Here is a 16,701-nt window from a genome sequence, read left to right on the forward strand (position 1 = left end):
GCTAAATCGTACACGCTGGCCCTTTAAAAGCACGTACACTAACAATGCCCTGGAGGTTTAGCATAGCCCAACTTATTACTTAATAATTACCACCTATGCAAGGATCAAACTTAAAATGAACTGCAGAGATTCGCTGATCTTCACATTATTGTTTCTAAGATCTTTTCTTTTATTTGTAGGACGCCTATCTTTCCGGAAGTTGTAAAATTATCCTTCCGGTGAAAGCGGGCAAACATGAATGTACTTAATCTGCGGTGTTTTGGGTTTTAATTCGCTAGTTGCGTTTTTTTCCAAGGTAAGGTTTTAACCATTAGTCGTCTGTTATTTTTAATCAACACTGGAAAGATGTCTGTTGGTGTTAACGTTAAACCAAATTCTATGCAATCTGACAGCTCCCTGGATGCTAAGGTAGCTAAGCTAACAAACTAGCCAGGCATAGGTCACCTAGCAGTTTACCCAGAAACCGATAATTCAGAACAAAACCTTTGTCACTGACATCTCTTCATTAATTAATTAGTCCTGCTTAGTCGGAGTTTGGCGGAGATGTGTTACGTGGATAAATGCGTGTAATTTAGACTATAGGCTGGCTAACTTTACTGTCCTGATCAACCTGTCCTGCTTCCAGAGGTCCCACAGAAGCGACTGTAGCCGATCGGTATTATGTGTCCTCTTTCTCATGTGGTGATTTTGTTGCACTTTATGCTGATATGGTTTGGTTGTTATTTGTGTTTCTGTGCTTGTAGAGCAGGTACTTGCATACACACTCATCGAGCAGTTTCCTCTTAATCTCTTAACCTCTTAAAGGCGTTTACGCACTTGCCAACCGTTATTTAAAGGAAACGTATTGCTCAGTCTTCTAGTTGTAATTATTGGCTTTTTTCGCCAGGTTCCTGCCAGTGCAGTGGTAGTTGAACACCATGGGTCTGTTATCTGACCCAAACCGACGGAAAGCCATAACCAGCCTGCTCACCCGCCTCAACACGCCCATATGGTAAGCGGCCCGTATAGTTTGTAATAAAACTAATCTTCTAAGTACCAAATGAAAGTCTGTTTGAAATTCTGACATCGTGTACTGTCTGGGATAAGGGTGTTTTAGCTTGATTCAGATGCTATGTATCTTGGAACATATGAGAACATTATCAGTGCTGCCTGAGCTGATTTTGAACATGATTTTGGTTCTGCATGGTGACAGTGTGGTGTGCTATCTGGCGGGCATCGCCTGGTTCATGGGCCTGGCCTTTGAACCCTTCACCCTGCGGACGTACATGTCCGAGAACGCCATGGGCTCAACCATGGTGGAGGAGCGCTTCCCCTCAGGAGAGAGGGCCCTGGCCACCGCCAGGGAGTTTGCAGCCCACAAAAAAAAGGTTGGGTAGGTAGATCTGCAGTGCCTTCCTGTTTTGTAGTTATGTATTATGGGTTGAGTTTAGGAGTGAGGGTCTCTCTCTCTCCCTCCGTCCCTCCCTTCCTACAGGGGAATGCCGGTAGACTGGCTAGTGAAGACCATGAGGGCCCAGGGGCTGGAGGTCTTTACCCAGAGCTTCTCTCGCAATCTGCCCTTCCCTGATGAGAGCAAGGAACGATTTGTGAGTGCATTCACACAGCACACACAATGTGCCTTGCCATTAGCTATTTATTTGTAGCTGACTCATTTGTGCATTTTCATTTGTTATTTATACTGTCTGAGGTCATAAATCTACAATTTCACCCAACATTTATAAATTAGTATAATTTACTATTCAGTAGTAATTGGCAGTCAAGCCATATTGTTTTTTAATCTGTGATAAATGAAGGCCCAAAGCACTTCCTGTCCCCTCTCCTGGCAGGTGGTCCGAGGCACTAACGTGTATGGGATTTTGCGTGCCCCCCGAGCCCCACGAACTGAAGCGCTGGTGCTCAGCGCCCCCTGCAGTCCTGGCAACAGCAACAACCAGGCTGTGGGCCTTTTACTAGGCCTGGCGCAGTATTTTAGGAGTAAGATGTTCTCACACACACACTTTATGGTTAGGATTCAGCATTTCCACCTGTTTCACTACATTTGGGTGTCTCTTTGAGATACGCATGTAGATTTGCAATATGATTTGTTAATAAAAATTTGTAAAAAACTTTACTAACCTGCCATTTTAAAATATAAAGATGTGATCTAAAGCCTCTTGGAAAAGCCTAGAGCAAAATTTGTTACAGAATTTATAAAATAACATTTTGGCAAGCAATTTTGTTTATGTAAGAATAGATTTCTTTCTTCTTTAATGTAATATTTTAACTTTAGGTCAGATTTACTGGGCAAAGGACATCATATTCCTGGTGAATGAACATGACCTCATTGGTGTGCAAGCCTGGCTGGAGGGCTACCATCACACCAACATCACAGGTGACTTTCCCTTCTCTTTTAGGGAGGGGCTTTTATTTTATGAACTAGATCTCCAGGTGTTGGAGGATATGTTACTGTGATTGTTTTTTTTTTTTAAACCCAGACCTTATTAATCCACCCCAGGTTATATTTGTGCCTAGTACAGCCTTACTGGAGACCTTTTACAGTAATGTCTTTGTCACTTCTAATCCTTTTTCATTCAAGCCAAATGATCAAGGGAAACTGGAGAATGTTGGCGAGGCCATTTACCAGTGCTATTTTTAAAAAGATCATTTCAAAACATGGAATCACACTGAATGCTAGAAGTTTGAGAGGTTATTATAATTTAACTTCAACCTAGCACGTTCACTCATTGACAGGAGAGAAAATTGTAGAATAACATCCTCCTTGGTTCAAAGTATCCTAGCAACATTTAAAGCTGCTTTGGCAAAAGAAATCTACAAACAAAACTAAGAGTGAAGGTGTGTGAGGGAAATGTGATACGATCAGTCTGTTCAAAGGTTTCTAGCACAGCTCTACCACTCCTCTGTGATTCCCCATGTTCACCCCGATGAATGTCCTTTTTTGGAAAATGGGGAAACGTGCCATTTTGTCACGCGCAGAGTTTAATTGAACCTGTCTTAGCGGCTTCTTTGTCCTGGTTGGTTCAGGGATGGGGTACACTCCCCTGCAGGGGCGGGCCGGCTCCATCCAGGCTGCCTTGTCACTGGAGCTCAACAGTGATGTCGTCACCAGTCTGGATCTGGTCCTGGAAGGTCTCAATGGGCAGCTTCCCAACCTGGACCTGGCCAACCTCTTCCATGCCTTCTGCCAGAAGCTGGGAATACTCTGCACCATTCAGGGAAAGGTAGGAGAAACAAGAAGTTAATGGAAAAGACTGGAAGTCTTATGCACAGAGATGAGGAAAGGGTATTCAAACACAATCACATTTAAGTGTAACATTAACAGAGAAGGCACTGTGTTCATTTCTTAAATCACATTTTGAGCTGGTCATCTCAGATTTTATACATTTTGCATTTTAATTTTGTTTTGTAAATGCAGTGGCTGAACTAAAAGTTTTATAATAATTTTGTCTAGAAATATGGAATGTCCTAGTTCCACAGTCTTTTCAGCTATCTCCAGTACCTACCACCCCCTACCCCCCACGCTCCACCTTAAGCCATTAATCCTCCCTCAGCTCCAGAGGAGCGACTGGGACACCGTGGAGGGCTACACCCACTCCGCCCAGACCATGTTGCTGATGGTGCTGAAGCAGGCGTCCGGCCGTCCCTGGGGCGAGCACGGACTCTTCCTGCGCTACCACATCGAGGCCGCGTCCATCCGTGGCGTCAACAGCTTCCGACAGTACAAGACTGACGCCACCAGCATCGGCAGGTGTGGCTCCTTCCCGCCGTTGCGGCGCCGTGTACGCGACACGACGGTCTAGTGGTGGTAACGGTCCAGTGCGGTGTTATCCTGGTGACGTTTTACTGGTCCGAGTGAGTGGTGGGAAGCCCCTGAAGAAGCAAACCGTCCAGTTGCCTTGATTTGAGTACTGGACAAAAGTAACTTTTGTAAAAGCTCAAAACTGAGACTGTTGGCGCACAACAGAACAACCTCAGACAAGCCCGGTTTTGCTTGTATTATAAAATTTTGCTTCTGTGCAACCTACTGGAATAATAACTGATTTTAACTCCTTATCAGTTTTTAATTTGGTAATTGCATGTTTAAAAATATTTTTTTCACTAATTGAGTTTAATGGCTTGTCTGTGTCTCTGTCGCGCTGTCCCAGGCTGTTTGAGGGAATGGTCCGGAAGCTGAACAATCTTCTAGAGCGTCTTCACCAGTCCTACTTCTTCTACCTCATGCCCTCGCTCACACGCTTCGTCTCCATTGGCTACTACATGCCAGCCTTTGGACTGCTCACCACCATCCTGCTGCTGCGAGTATCCTCGTGCTGACTGCACTGTGTGCCCCAACTTAATACGCCATCTATCTGTGTTCCCCGTTTTAAGTCACTTTCATTATATTATAAATGCTCCAAGTTGGTATCAACTGAGCACCAAATGTTTGTTTCTGTTGTTGAAATAGGTGTTGAAACCAACCTGCTCTAGCAAGTTACAGTTGCTGTTATTGTATTATGTCTTTTGGTTAGCAGTTGGCTGGATTTTGGAATTCTTTGATTTAAACTGAATTGGATGCTTAGTCAACTGTTCCTTCCTGATTTTGGCTAGTGGATTTTGCAGTGGCTGCATTTATAGCAACAGGTGAGAAGTGTTAACGTGTTGGTAGGTGATCGTGGTTAAATCATTAACATTTTTTCCCTCTTAGCAGTAATTGGTCATTATACAAAGACTCAAGACTGCATTTTTTTTTGCACAGCTTAGGAAGAGTTGTATACACTGACAGGGAAAAAACAACTAGGTAAATGCTGAAATCCTGGAGGTGTTATTGAAACCTGTTAGAATCCTTGACGACGCTGCAGGCGTTGGACCTGTGGGTTCATCTGGGCACTCCAACACCAGTAACTGAAGATGGAGTCGGTGAAGGCGAGTCGGTCAGTACCAAGGACACCTGTACAGAAACCACTCGCATTCCATTAGTCATACATTTGCATTTACACTCATGTTTCAACAGTTTAAAAGAAGCAATGTGTGAGAGCTAGAATAGTTTAGGATTTAAATTCTAGTCATTTATTAGATTTTACTGACCAAAATGCACATTAATTAACTGAATGCTGTGAGAATCGTAGCGATACAGCACGGCTGTGATTCTGATTGTAAAATTCCTTATTGGATTTCTGTATTCCGCTTTAACTTGCATTCACATTTATGGCATTTAGCTGATGCTTTTATCCAAAGCGAGTTGCAATTATGACTGAATACAACTTGAGAGTTAAGGGCCTTGCTCAGGGGCCCAACAGTGGCAACTTGGCAGTGGTGGGGCTTGAACCAGCAACCTTCCGATTACAAGTCAAGTACCTTAACGAGTGAGTGTGAGTGAGTCCGCCCGTCCGTCCGTCCGTCCATGTGCAGCAGGACCAGACTTTGTCTCCGTTTCTTCCTCTGTCTCTTCCTCCCCGTGTCCATCCAGCCGTCCAGTCCGGGGCTGCTGTCCGTGTTGACGCCCGTGGTCATCAGCCACTTGACAGGTGTGGCTCTGTACACGCTGCCCGTCCTGTCTCAGGAGATGGCAGTGGAGCACTTCCCCGTGTCTGAGACGGAGGCCGTGGTCCTCACCGCCATAGCCATCTACACTGCAGGCCTGGCCCTGCCCCACAACACACACAGGTACCGTACACGCTTACGCTCACTTCTTTACGTACGCTGTTCTCACTGCCCCTAGCCCGCAGTACCAGTGCCCCTAGTCTTACCATGTAGACGCTTGTTCATATACAAGCTCATGTTCCCCAAAAACTGGACACTGATCCATGTCGCTGCACTTCTTCCATCCACTGTAAATGCGTAGCGCTCATATACCGTAAGCGTTAGAATAAGCCTTGTGCTTTCTCCTTTTCCTCCTGTTCCCCGTGCTCCGCTCTGCAGGCTGATCTCCGGCGAGGGGACTGAGCAGGGATGGAGGGTTCTGAAGCTTGTGGCCCTGCTGTATCTGGCTGTGCTGCTTGGCTGCACGGCTCTCATCAACTTCTCCCTGGGCTTCATCCTCGCCGTCACGCTGGTGCCCGCCGCAGCCTGCGTCACGCCACACGTGCCCAAGTAAACGCACACACACACACGCGCGCACACACACGCTCACTCACACCCTCACACTCACGCACACACACCCTCACACTCACGCACACACACCCTCACACTCACGCACACACACCCTCACACTCACGCACACACACCCTCACACTCACGCACACTCACACCCTCACACACTCACTCACACACACACACACACACACACACACACACACACTCACAATACTACGTTAAAACCATCAGCGTTTGATTAGCGGTGGTGATTTATCATCTTGGGTTGGAGTGGCTTGCATTACACCAGCTGCAGTAACAGTGTTCATGGTGACACCTGGGTTAAGGTCATTCAGAAGAAACACTTAATCTCCAGCTATGATCCTAGATCCTATGACCTTAGAGTTTCTCAGTTCCTGTTTTCCCTTCTCTTGCATACCTGACTCAGCTCTTTAGCTAATTATTAAGTGCTTGGTGAGTTGACTGAGCTGTTGGAGTAAAGGAAAACCAATAGCGTGTCCATCTTTTATTGCCATAACTTAAGCCTAACCGGTAGTTTAATTCAGTGAATGCAGTTATATTTAATAAATGATGACTGTGTTGAGCTTGCTTTGGGATGCGGCCCTCAGTGCTGGGGGCCCGCACGTGTCTGACGTGTCTTTGGTTTTCCGTGTCTCAGGGCTTTGAGCGCCGTGGCGATGGTGCTTCTCAGTCCGGGCTGCACCATCCTCTACTGCGTCTTCCTCTTCCAGGAGCTTCAGGAAGTTCCGGTCTCGCTGGCGGAGGGGTGGATGCTCTTCTTGTCCGTCATATCTCAGGGCATCCTGGACCACGCGCTCTATGGTTCGCTGGTCTACCCGCTCTTGGCTCTGCTGGTGTACCCTTGCTGGTTGCTGTTCTGGAACATTCTGTTCTGGAAGTAAAAAGGGTTTTAAGTTTGCAAATAGACTGATCCTGGATCAGCTCCAGAACAGCCCTCTTTCCCAACAAGTTCACAACCAGCCTTAAATGGTTTTGGGGTGGGGGGATGGAAGGGGCCTAATACAAGTCTAAAGAGGGACCGATCAGGAACGCAAGGCTTTGGAAGCAATAGCAGCTCCGCGAGGATGAAGTGACAGAAGAGGGACTAAAGGAGGCCGTGCTTCCACCTCTTGGGTTGTTTGTTTGTTTTTATCTTTTCGTATTCCTTTCAGCCAAAGAAGACTAATGCGTTGACTTATATTTACACTGGAAAGTAACTTGAACATGATTTTTGAATAGTTTATGTATGACACGTTTGGTGCGTCAAATCACACAAATGAGTTCCGATACTGAGATTATACTGGTCAAGGGGCAAGTGTGGAGGGTGGTATGTTGGCAGGACTCGGGGGTGGCTAGTAGCTAATATTGCAAACTTTTCTCATATTGACGTGAGTGTTCATAAGAACTTGACAAATGACAACTGAATAAGGAAGAACGTAAAGTTGGTTTTGGTATTCGTTTGGTATTCAAATTAAATGGATAAAACGTATTAAAGTAATCATTTATTATTATTATTATTATTATTATTATTATTATTATTATTGAGTTTTGTGAAGGAATGTTTTTAAAGATGAGTGTTGTCCAAACCTCTCTGAATCTGCTGTACTAATTTTATTGGTTTCATCTTTGTCGTGTTAGCCTCCTACCACTTCCTTTGTACACTAATAAATTATACAAAAGAATGCGCTCTTCTCCTGGAATATCTATTGGACTTCTGAAGAGAGATTTTTATCACTTTAAATTGCAAATGGGCATAACTTCTTTTTTTTATAAACCCTTTTGAAAATGATCATGGTAACATATGTAGGCGCTATAGACGTGAGCACTGCCAATCATCTGCTACCATTTCAAACTGTCCCAAAAACTGAAAGCTCCAAAAATAGTTCGCTTAATTACATCTAACATAAATGGTTTTTAAGTAAAACTAGAATTATTGCAGAATTATTGACTGAGCCAGTCCGATCAACACGGTCCACGTTACTGCTGCCTCAGTTTCAGAGGGAAGTAATATCGGATGAACCCACTTCCTGTTTTGATTTTTTTTCCCCCCCCTGTCGTGTACGTTCCTGCGCTGAGAATGTCGGCGGTGCTGTGTCTCTACTCCTAGCTCGTCTTCTCATATCACGATTTTGAGGACCTGCCGAAGTCTACTAAGCAGTCAGCGACGCCATGGCGCTGAGTTCGGGGGGCTGGGCTCAGGCTTGTCCGGCTGCGTCCGTGCCGGGGGTGGAGAAGGCGCCGCAGTCCGCCTGCAGCACCGTGCTGATGTCGGTGCGAGTCTCCGTGGCTCACTCGGGACTGCGGCCGCTCTGCTTCCCCGGAGCCGGCGACGACAGCCTTCGCCTCCAGCTCAGCATGGATCCCAACCGGGTCGGGGAGTTTCGCTTGACCCTGAGGGCCGTCACCAGCGGCCGCATTGTGGTACGATACTGCTTATTTTTAAAGAGCTCGGGTGTAGAGTGTTGATGGACCTCATCAGACTCTTATAACTCCATGTGCTGAATGATGAGCGTTTTACAGCTGACTGTCGCCACGCCTTAAAATAATGTCATTAAGCAAACAGGTGGCCTCCAAATGAGGGAGAAAAACGCTATGGAGTTAGTTTGCTAGTTGTCTGTGTCGCCTTTTCTCTCTGTCCTCCAATCCCACACTCACGTGTTTCTGTACCCTTATGTGTCTTCCATATCTGTCGACAAGGCACTGAGATTTCCGATATATCTTAGGAGCTGCGTTTTTAATGAGGTTTGTTTAATTAAGATGTCGTTAATGTGTTTGTGTCAAGAGCTCCCAGCTGCTGCTTCATCTTCTGAATCACTTATGGAAACTATTGTTCCTTATTACCATGGCAGTGATCACCAAGTAATTACAGATTATGTGTAGTACGCGTATATATGTGCGTGCATGACACCAGTGGAAACCTTGACTTATCTAAATATAACTCTTCCTGGACACCTCCATGACACCTACAAGAGAATTTGAGCTCTAGAGTTTTATATTAATACATGTGAAAGAGAAATTAATAACAAATTTAAAAAAATCTGCTAAAAGCACTAGAGTGCTCTGCCCTTAATGTAAACAAAAGCAGGGGCATTGTTAAGCCAGCTGATGAGGCTTGAGCTGCTGCTGCTTGGATAAAAGACCTTTACAAAAAGGAAGCAATCAAGCAGCTTTCTGACACTAGTTTTCATAGGCAAACGCACACCAATTGGAAGCAGCAGCCAACTTGCGCTTGCCTGCATATTAAAGACTCCTCACACTTTCCACAAATACTTGAATGCCTGAAAGAACAAATGCTACCTGCCAGCTCCTCGCTTTTCTTCAGTGGACATTAAAGGTTTGCACACAGTCATCCGTTTGAGAGCTTTTCTTAATACATGAGAAATCCTCCCACAGATTCTCTTAAGACTGTTTGAAATTAAGTGTTAACTCTGAACTGCTTCACCTCTAACTCCCAATACTACTCATAAAATAGAGGAGTTAGTATGGGTACTGAAATGGGACCTTCCTATACAAACCTCTTTGTTGGATTTGTTGAGAAGCATTTGAGCAATATACTGGACCTGTAACTTATAGTTTCTGAAATACATTGATGGCATTTTTGGTATTGCTACATGCACGTTAGAAGACCTCCAAGTGTTCATTTGTTCATTCTCCATGTTCCAGCCGGCTCTTGAATATACATGGAGTGTAGCACATGAAGATGGATGTTGCAGTGAAGTTTGTTCATTCTTGTGTGAATGCAACCATCTGTTATAAGCGTACAGGCTCTCATTCCTATTTGCAGTACAATTCTTCACATCCCAAGGCCTGTAAAAACTTCATCCCTTATTCACAGCGACTTTGACTTGAGCGCATTTGCAGTGAGAATGCAGACTTCCACCAGAGAATCATGGAAATATGTGAATATATTCAACACTGTAGGTTTCCTGAGCAAGTCGTAGGTGAAGCCTTTGGTTGCGTTGTACCTGTTCAGAAAGTAGATGCACTGACCTATACAGTCTGCTGTAAGACTACAAGAATTGCCTCTGTGCTGACTTACCATCCTACAAATAAAACAGCTGATATTAAACACTTCAGAATCCTTCGGGACAATGCAGAGACCACACCCCTTTTTAAGGATCCTCCACTCGTCTCCTGCAGACGAGACAAAGACATCAAAGACTTGCTTGTCAAGAGTGAGATAAATGACCATTCAGATAATGGCTGTGGTGCTGTAGCCTGCAACTGCTGTAGATGCGCTACATGTAAATATATCAACACAGCCACTAACTTAACTGGCACAAAAGGATCAGTTGTCATCCCCCATTCCTCCTCACGCATCGCTGTGGGAGTTGACTACTGTAGTACTTGTAAGAGGTGTATTCAGCTGTACATCAAAGAAACCAAGAGAAGGCTTGTTGAACGCCTTCGGACCATCAGAATGGCAAATGGTTTCCAGTAGCAAGGCATTTTATTACTAATGGACACTGCATTCATGGCACATCTGTCTGCCAGTTGTTGCTATGGCAGCAATAGAATTAGGAAACTCAAATAAAAAGAACTGATCTACACTCTTGGAACTTAAGAACCCCATGGACTGAATGTTAGGATGTTAACATCGACTGTGTGTGTGTGTGTGTGTGTGTGTGTGTGTGTGTGTGTGTGTATATATATGAGAGAGAGAGAGAGTATTAGTTATGAAGTGGCCAAAGTAATTATTTATTTAGTTAAATGAAAATGCTAATTGTAAATATGTGCACTTAGTAAAATTGCATTTAACGATGACAGTATATAAACGCTAAAGTGCTCTTCAAGTGTCTTTCTTTGTCAGTCTCTAGCGGAGTTCGACCTGCGCAACGTGAGGTACGAGATCCGCTCGTCTCGCTGCCACGAGCTGTGTGTCGTCAAGCCCCCGCACGACACATTTCGCTTCACCTTTCGCAGCGAGCAGGAGGCGCAGGAGTGGGCCACCGTCATGATGTCATCGCTCAGGGAAGCCCACAGAGGTCCGTGCCCTGTGCTCTGTTTTGTGCTTGAGCTCACCCCCTTTCAGAAGTAATCGTTGTGGAACCCTGTTACTGCTAAATTGTGTGTGTCGGAGGAGGGTAAACGCTACACTGGTCACTGTCTCTGTGCTCCGCCAGTGTACTCCAACTGGTACTTTGTATACATCACAACACTTAATAGTTTTCAGTGACTGGCAGCTCACTAACTGCATTAAGAACAGTTAGCAAATCCCTAAATGATGTGTTCTCCTGGTTCCCTGTGCATGTGCAGCCCTCACTTTCAAACTCTCTCTGTTTTTCAGTGGCTGGTATTAGCCCTCATCCTCCCACCGATGCATTACCCAGTCCGAAGCCCACAGAGCAAAACGTAGCCTTGTCTTTATCAGCCAAAGGTGAGTGACGTTTGCAGTAAATCCTGTGGGGAACCCCGAGGAAACCGCATGATCGCTGTGTACTCAGCCAGTCGGGCTCTGTGGTTGATCAGTGATTTATTATTTTTTTTAGTAATTTGCTTGCACCAGTCCAACATGTACCTTTTCCAGTAGGACCATTAAGGCCAGTTAGGGGAAGGGGAGATAGTTTGCAAAACTTGCCAGATATTTTATACTAATTTATCAAAGTAAATGTTTGTACTTTTTTCCATTAAAGTAGTGCTCATATTACATTAAGTCCGATTGTTTTGCTGTTGTTGCGTCTTCCAATGTTGTACTGGTTCTCTAGAGGAGCTGTGTGCAGAGCTGGCTAGAGCCATACAGGCTGGAGATACCCACGCTGCAGTGCAGCACGCCACAGCACTCGCTCACCACCAGATGGCGCTGACGATTCAGCCAGCTCTAAAGAACACTGAAGATGGGGAGATCAGGTGAATGAGTCTTCCATATACGTAGCTCTTCTCAGAATACCTTCTGGAGTAATTTTACAAAAGACAGACCATTTTAAATTTAAAGCCGTGTCGATAATTTGTCTCTCGTAATTGCAGCTTAGCGGTTGCAGTCGAAGATGCCACTTCATCTTGTTGTGTCACAGTAAAAGTTGTTCCCCTTATGACTGTGGCTTCACTAAAGCAGCAGGTGGGTGGAGGTGTAAAGGTCGCATACATGTCTGTGCCGTGTGTACGTGGCAAAGAGCGTATTAACACATTTTAGCTGAAGTCACGCCCTGCTGCGGTCACATGACCTGTTAAAGGTTGCTTGGCTCACGTGTTCTCCTCCCTGTTCCAGATGTTTGGGGAGTATGGCTTCCACCCACGGGTGCAGCGCTGGGTCATAGGTCAGTGCTTGTGCTCGGACCAGCGCTCACTGACATCGTACGGCGTGTGCCGGGACGGTGACACGGCCTTCCTATACCTGCTTTCAGCACGCCACGCCCACCTTAGCAGGCAGCAGTGTCAGCAGGACCAGGAGAGCGCTCTGCTCGCGCCGGCGCCCAAACCCGGGCCCACACCGGTGGCTTCCGCCGGTGGCCCGGCTGGTCACGACCGGAGGGGCTACAGCACCCTACCACCCAGACTGCACCACTGCAGCACAGGTGTGCGGTCTCGCTCTCACACCCTGCATAGCTCCAGACGACTCTGTAAGGTCACGTCCTGCTGACGTCCTGTTCGGGCTTTTGCTTCTCTGATTGAGGTTTTTGATGGTAATGTTGACTGGGTTTGTCGGTCTTTACGGTGATTTTTCTCTTATAAAATTGTCTGCCGTGTTGTCTTGCGCAGAAGGCGAATGTCGTATCGCGTGCAGGGAGGTTCGTGAATGCATCATTCGTTGTGTTTTGTGCTGAACAGGGAGCAGTGGGAGTGGAGCAGAGAAACACAACATTAGCGATATCATAAGCTTGGAGATGCTTCAGCTTGGCGGCCCCAGCGTGACACCAAGTACCACGCAGGTACCGTGTAGATACACGCTTACCACACCAAGTACCACGCGGGTACCGTGTAGATACACGCTTACCACACCAAGTACCACGCGGGTACCGTGTAGATACACGCTTACCACACCAAGTACCACGCGGGTACCGTGTAGATACACGCTTACCACACCAAGTACCACGCGGGTACCGTGTAGATACACGCTTACCACACCAAGTACCACGCGGGTACCGTGTAGATACACGCTTACCACACCAAGTACCACGCGGGTACCGTGTAGATACACGCTTACCACACCAAGTACCACGCGGGTACCGTGTAGATACACGCTTACCACACCAAGTACCACGCGGGTACCGTGTAGATACACGCTTACCACACCAAGTACCACGCGGGTACCGTGTAGATACACGCTTACCACACCAAGTACCACGCGGGTACCGTGTAGATACACGCTTACCACACCAAGTACCACGCGGGTACCGTGTAGATACACGCTTACCACACCAAGTACCACACGGGTACCGTATAGATACACGCTTACCACACCAAGTACGAGTACCATGTAGATACACTACATGGTGTTTCTGTTCGAATCGTAAACATGACACACCTGAGATCGGCTGATCAAGGCCTTCGGTAGCTGGAGTATTGGAGCCAGGTGCGGTAGAACTAACCCGTGGGGTGGTAGGTCTCGCGATAGAGCTGCACACCCCCCCACAACCATGGACCGAATTCTAAGCAGTATTTCTTGTTTCCTAGCTTGGATGGTCGTGCCCTTCCTGTACTTTCATCAACAAATCCACGCGGCCAGGCTGTGAAATCTGCAGCACCGAGAGGCCCAACCCACCAGAGCTGGGTACGTCTCAGCAGGCCACTCTTCTGTCATAGGACTCCCCAGCATCACACCGTGAGCCGAGCACACCGTACGTATATCCGAACTGTTTCAAGAGAAAAGGAAGCCAGCATGAACAAAGGAAACGAGCATACGACAAAGCCCACACGAGAGTGCGTCCGTGCGCTCACACCCGCCCGGCCGAGAGGCTGGAGTCGACGTGCTGAGCAAACAGACGAGGAACGGCCGAGGGGTGCGCTCTTGAATACGGCGATCCGTGTTCTCTCATCCAAACCAGCATTCCTCGGAGACCGCTATGGCTACGTGGTAAAACCTCGAAGGAATCCACAGCAGTTAAAACAGAGGAAAGATGACGTTGATTTGCTCTTAGAACAGAAACCGTGTGCAGGTGATTAGTGACCTCGGAATGCAAAGTGTCCACGAGGGATTATTTTTAGCAACATTCACTTCAAACCAAAAACAGCAACCGAAAGGAGCATATTTCCATTTGTACACATAATTCTCAGTTTGCAAAGATTTCTCACATGTAGACCAGGGCAAAATACTTTTAGGTTATTTGTGTCTTTATATTTTGTGAACTTATTCGTTCATTAATTTTATTGAATGAGTTGCACTAATTAAGATTGCTGTAGGGTTTTTCAGTGTCTGGAAGTGCTGTTTTTAAGAAAAGCTTAAATCAAACAGGCCAGTTCTAAATATGTAAATTTATGATTTACCGTGGTGTAGAATTCTTGAAAAGCTACTTTTGAAATGGCTGCTGGTGTGCTGATGCACATCTCGGTTCCTTTCAGCTGTTACAACAAGTTCAATATTCAGTTTAGATGCGACACAAAAATCCTACTAAAATCTTGATTAGTGTAACCAAAGCAGTGTCTATAATTTTTGTGTCTCACCGTACTGGTTTTTCAAACTACCATAAGGGTTCAAAAAACAGATGCTTAAAAAGGTATCAGAATGACACGCATGTCAGATACTTCGGGTCTTAGCCTGCCCGCATGCCACAGTGGTGGTGCTGTTGCTGTAAAGAGACGACTGCACTCCAGTTAAAGAGGCAGGTTTTGTAGCAGGTTGATGAAGACGCTCTTCAGCAGTGCACGAGGACCTAGTCTCAAGTTACAGTGGTTCGTTTTTAGGGCAGACGGCACATCACATGAGCTAATGATATTAAATTACATCCAGTGTAACTTTTATGGACAAAGTTGTTCTGTACCTGGAGACATGTAACAGTCACACTGACGAAGCCTTATAATAGCTAACTTTTTGTCAGACACGGTATGAAATTTTATTTTTATGTTTAATAGGAAGTATATATGCTATAAATATGAAGGATCTGGAAGAACACCTTGGTTGAATTTGATGTTTTCCCACAGATGAAAATAACAGACATGAAGGTGTTGATAAATGCAACAGTACCTATACATTTTCAAGTTAAAAATAAAAGAGATGTCATCACAAAAAGTTAATGTCCATGAGTGATGGCCAGTCGTGGACAGACAGGGCTATTCTAACTGGTCCATATGCATTTAATGTGTGTTACTTTGTGTGTATTTTTGTTTAGTACTTACCTTTGGAGCAAGTGCACTGTTCAGGTTCCTGTTTTATTGCCATCATTTTACAATTTCTCCCAATAATCACCAGCTGCAGCGTAGCTATGAAATGAGAGCGCAGTGGTTTTCACAAGGCTGGACTCCAAGCAACCAGGGTAAACTTTAGGGTGAACTGTTCCTATCCCTCATCCTTCCGTTTGTCCTATTAGGTGGGATTCAGAGGGTGTCACTGTGCAGACTGATGGTGAAAATTCTGCCGTTGACATAGACTAGCGGGAAATGTCCAATGTCCATAATCAGTTCACGAGTGGTTCTGTGCAAATCTGAGGAGTGGAGGGTGCGGCAGAGGACGACTACAGCTAGTGACCTGTTGTGTACGTAGCGTTTTCACTGACTACAACAGCATCTTTCTGGAGAAACTGAACAGTAGGCAGCTGTAGGTTTGTAATGCAAACAGGGAAACATCCGATAGCCACAGGCAAATCTTACACTTTAAATTGAGACACAGCAATATTTGCTGAAACAGCCAATTTTCACCAGATTTTTTGTTGTACATCATTCTTAGTTATTATATAAGGGATCATTAAATGTATGATTCATAAAAATGTTTAATAATTAAATGTCAAGGTGATCAACTCCTCTTTCATGCATCTTGGCCCATGTTTTCAACATTAATAGTTTCTGCATAGCATTACCAAAACATTTCAGACATGTGCAATTAGCTCATTAGGTTATTTTAAAGGTTGGTGTATGTGGGTGTTTTTCGGTTTCCTAGAACACTGCAAGGTAGCATGTTAGCTGGCTTAACATGGATAGATTAGACAAGATGGAACAGAAAATGATCAAACTGTAGTGTTTTTCACTAAATTTGCACTTTTTCATTCTATTGATGTATTTGTCCTGAAGGGTTTACGACCTGTAGCTACACTGGCTATGAGGGCACAAAAAATAATTTAGTAATCAGAGAAATAAAAAATTTGTCAACTGATGGAGAACCCTTCGGAGGAACCAGGACTCGCTGTGTATAGGAAAAAATGCAGGCAGGAAATGAGTCATTTTCTCCTCCATCTCAGAAAAGCAGCTGCCCCATTAAGGGTATGGTGCACTGAGGACTGTGTGTGTGTTTACACATACTGCAATCCTTGCCTTTGGTCCTATCTGTAGAGTCTCTAATATTGTGTGCCTTAATGTGTTGTAGGTCAATTAATACTTCTGGCAACAGCTGCCAAGTTAATGCAAGTCTGCAGTGTCTGTTCAGGACAGAGACCGTCTGCACCAGAGTACGGCAGCATCGGGTACTGAACGAGAGGGGAAGCAGGAGGAAGAAACATTCGTCACGAGGAAAAGTTGCACAGTACCATTTGAAAAAACCTTCATTAG

The 16,701-nt window shown here is 45.4% G+C and overlaps 2 protein-coding genes across 2 annotated transcripts; both read left to right on the top strand.

The window, feature by feature from the left end:
- The first annotated feature begins 23 nt into the window (after positions 1-23).
- gpaa1 (glycosylphosphatidylinositol anchor attachment 1) lies at positions 24-7,752 on the top strand. The gene is made up of 13 exons (XM_035536592.1): positions 24-295; positions 887-991; positions 1,193-1,372; positions 1,475-1,586; positions 1,827-1,974; positions 2,270-2,371; positions 3,022-3,218; positions 3,549-3,745; positions 4,143-4,296; positions 4,836-4,907; positions 5,444-5,640; positions 5,896-6,066; positions 6,728-7,752. Exons 2-13 carry the CDS (start codon positions 918-920, stop codon positions 6,969-6,971), a joined length of 1,848 nt encoding a protein of 615 aa, XP_035392485.1. The 5' UTR covers positions 24-295; positions 887-917; the 3' UTR covers positions 6,972-7,752.
- A 359-nt stretch (positions 7,753-8,111) lies between these two features.
- sharpin (SHANK-associated RH domain interacting protein) lies at positions 8,112-15,962 on the top strand. The gene is made up of 8 exons (XM_027031738.2): positions 8,112-8,490; positions 10,880-11,054; positions 11,357-11,446; positions 11,775-11,916; positions 12,034-12,124; positions 12,275-12,581; positions 12,835-12,935; positions 13,681-15,962. The coding sequence occupies exons 1-8, from the start codon at positions 8,239-8,241 to the stop codon at positions 13,807-13,809; spliced, it is 1,287 nt and encodes a 428-aa protein (XP_026887539.2). The 5' UTR covers positions 8,112-8,238; the 3' UTR covers positions 13,810-15,962.
- Positions 15,963-16,701: the final 739 nt, after the last annotated feature.

This window comes from Electrophorus electricus, chromosome 19 (genome assembly GCF_013358815.1).
Source record: "Electrophorus electricus isolate fEleEle1 chromosome 19, fEleEle1.pri, whole genome shotgun sequence".
Lineage (NCBI taxonomy): Eukaryota > Metazoa > Chordata > Actinopteri > Gymnotiformes > Gymnotidae > Electrophorus > Electrophorus electricus.

Excerpts from the sequence above, each read along its gene's own strand:
- sharpin (XM_027031738.2), top strand. The coding sequence starts at position 8,239 with ATGGCGCTGAGTTCGGGGGGCTGGGCTCAGGCTTGTCCGGCTGCGTCC. Across the intron at positions 11,917-12,033 it reads ACTGAAGATGGGGAGATCAG|CTTAGCGGTTGCAGTCGAAG; the intron begins GTGAATGAGTCT and ends TCGTAATTGCAG. Across the intron at positions 12,125-12,274 it reads TGGCTTCACTAAAGCAGCAG|ATGTTTGGGGAGTATGGCTT; the intron begins GTGGGTGGAGGT and ends TCCCTGTTCCAG.
- gpaa1 (XM_035536592.1), top strand. The coding sequence starts at position 918 with ATGGGTCTGTTATCTGACCCAAACCGACGGAAAGCCATAACCAGCCTG. Across the intron at positions 3,219-3,548 it reads TCTGCACCATTCAGGGAAAG|CTCCAGAGGAGCGACTGGGA; the intron begins GTAGGAGAAACA and ends ATCCTCCCTCAG. Across the intron at positions 6,067-6,727 it reads GTCACGCCACACGTGCCCAA|GGCTTTGAGCGCCGTGGCGA; the intron begins GTAAACGCACAC and ends TCCGTGTCTCAG.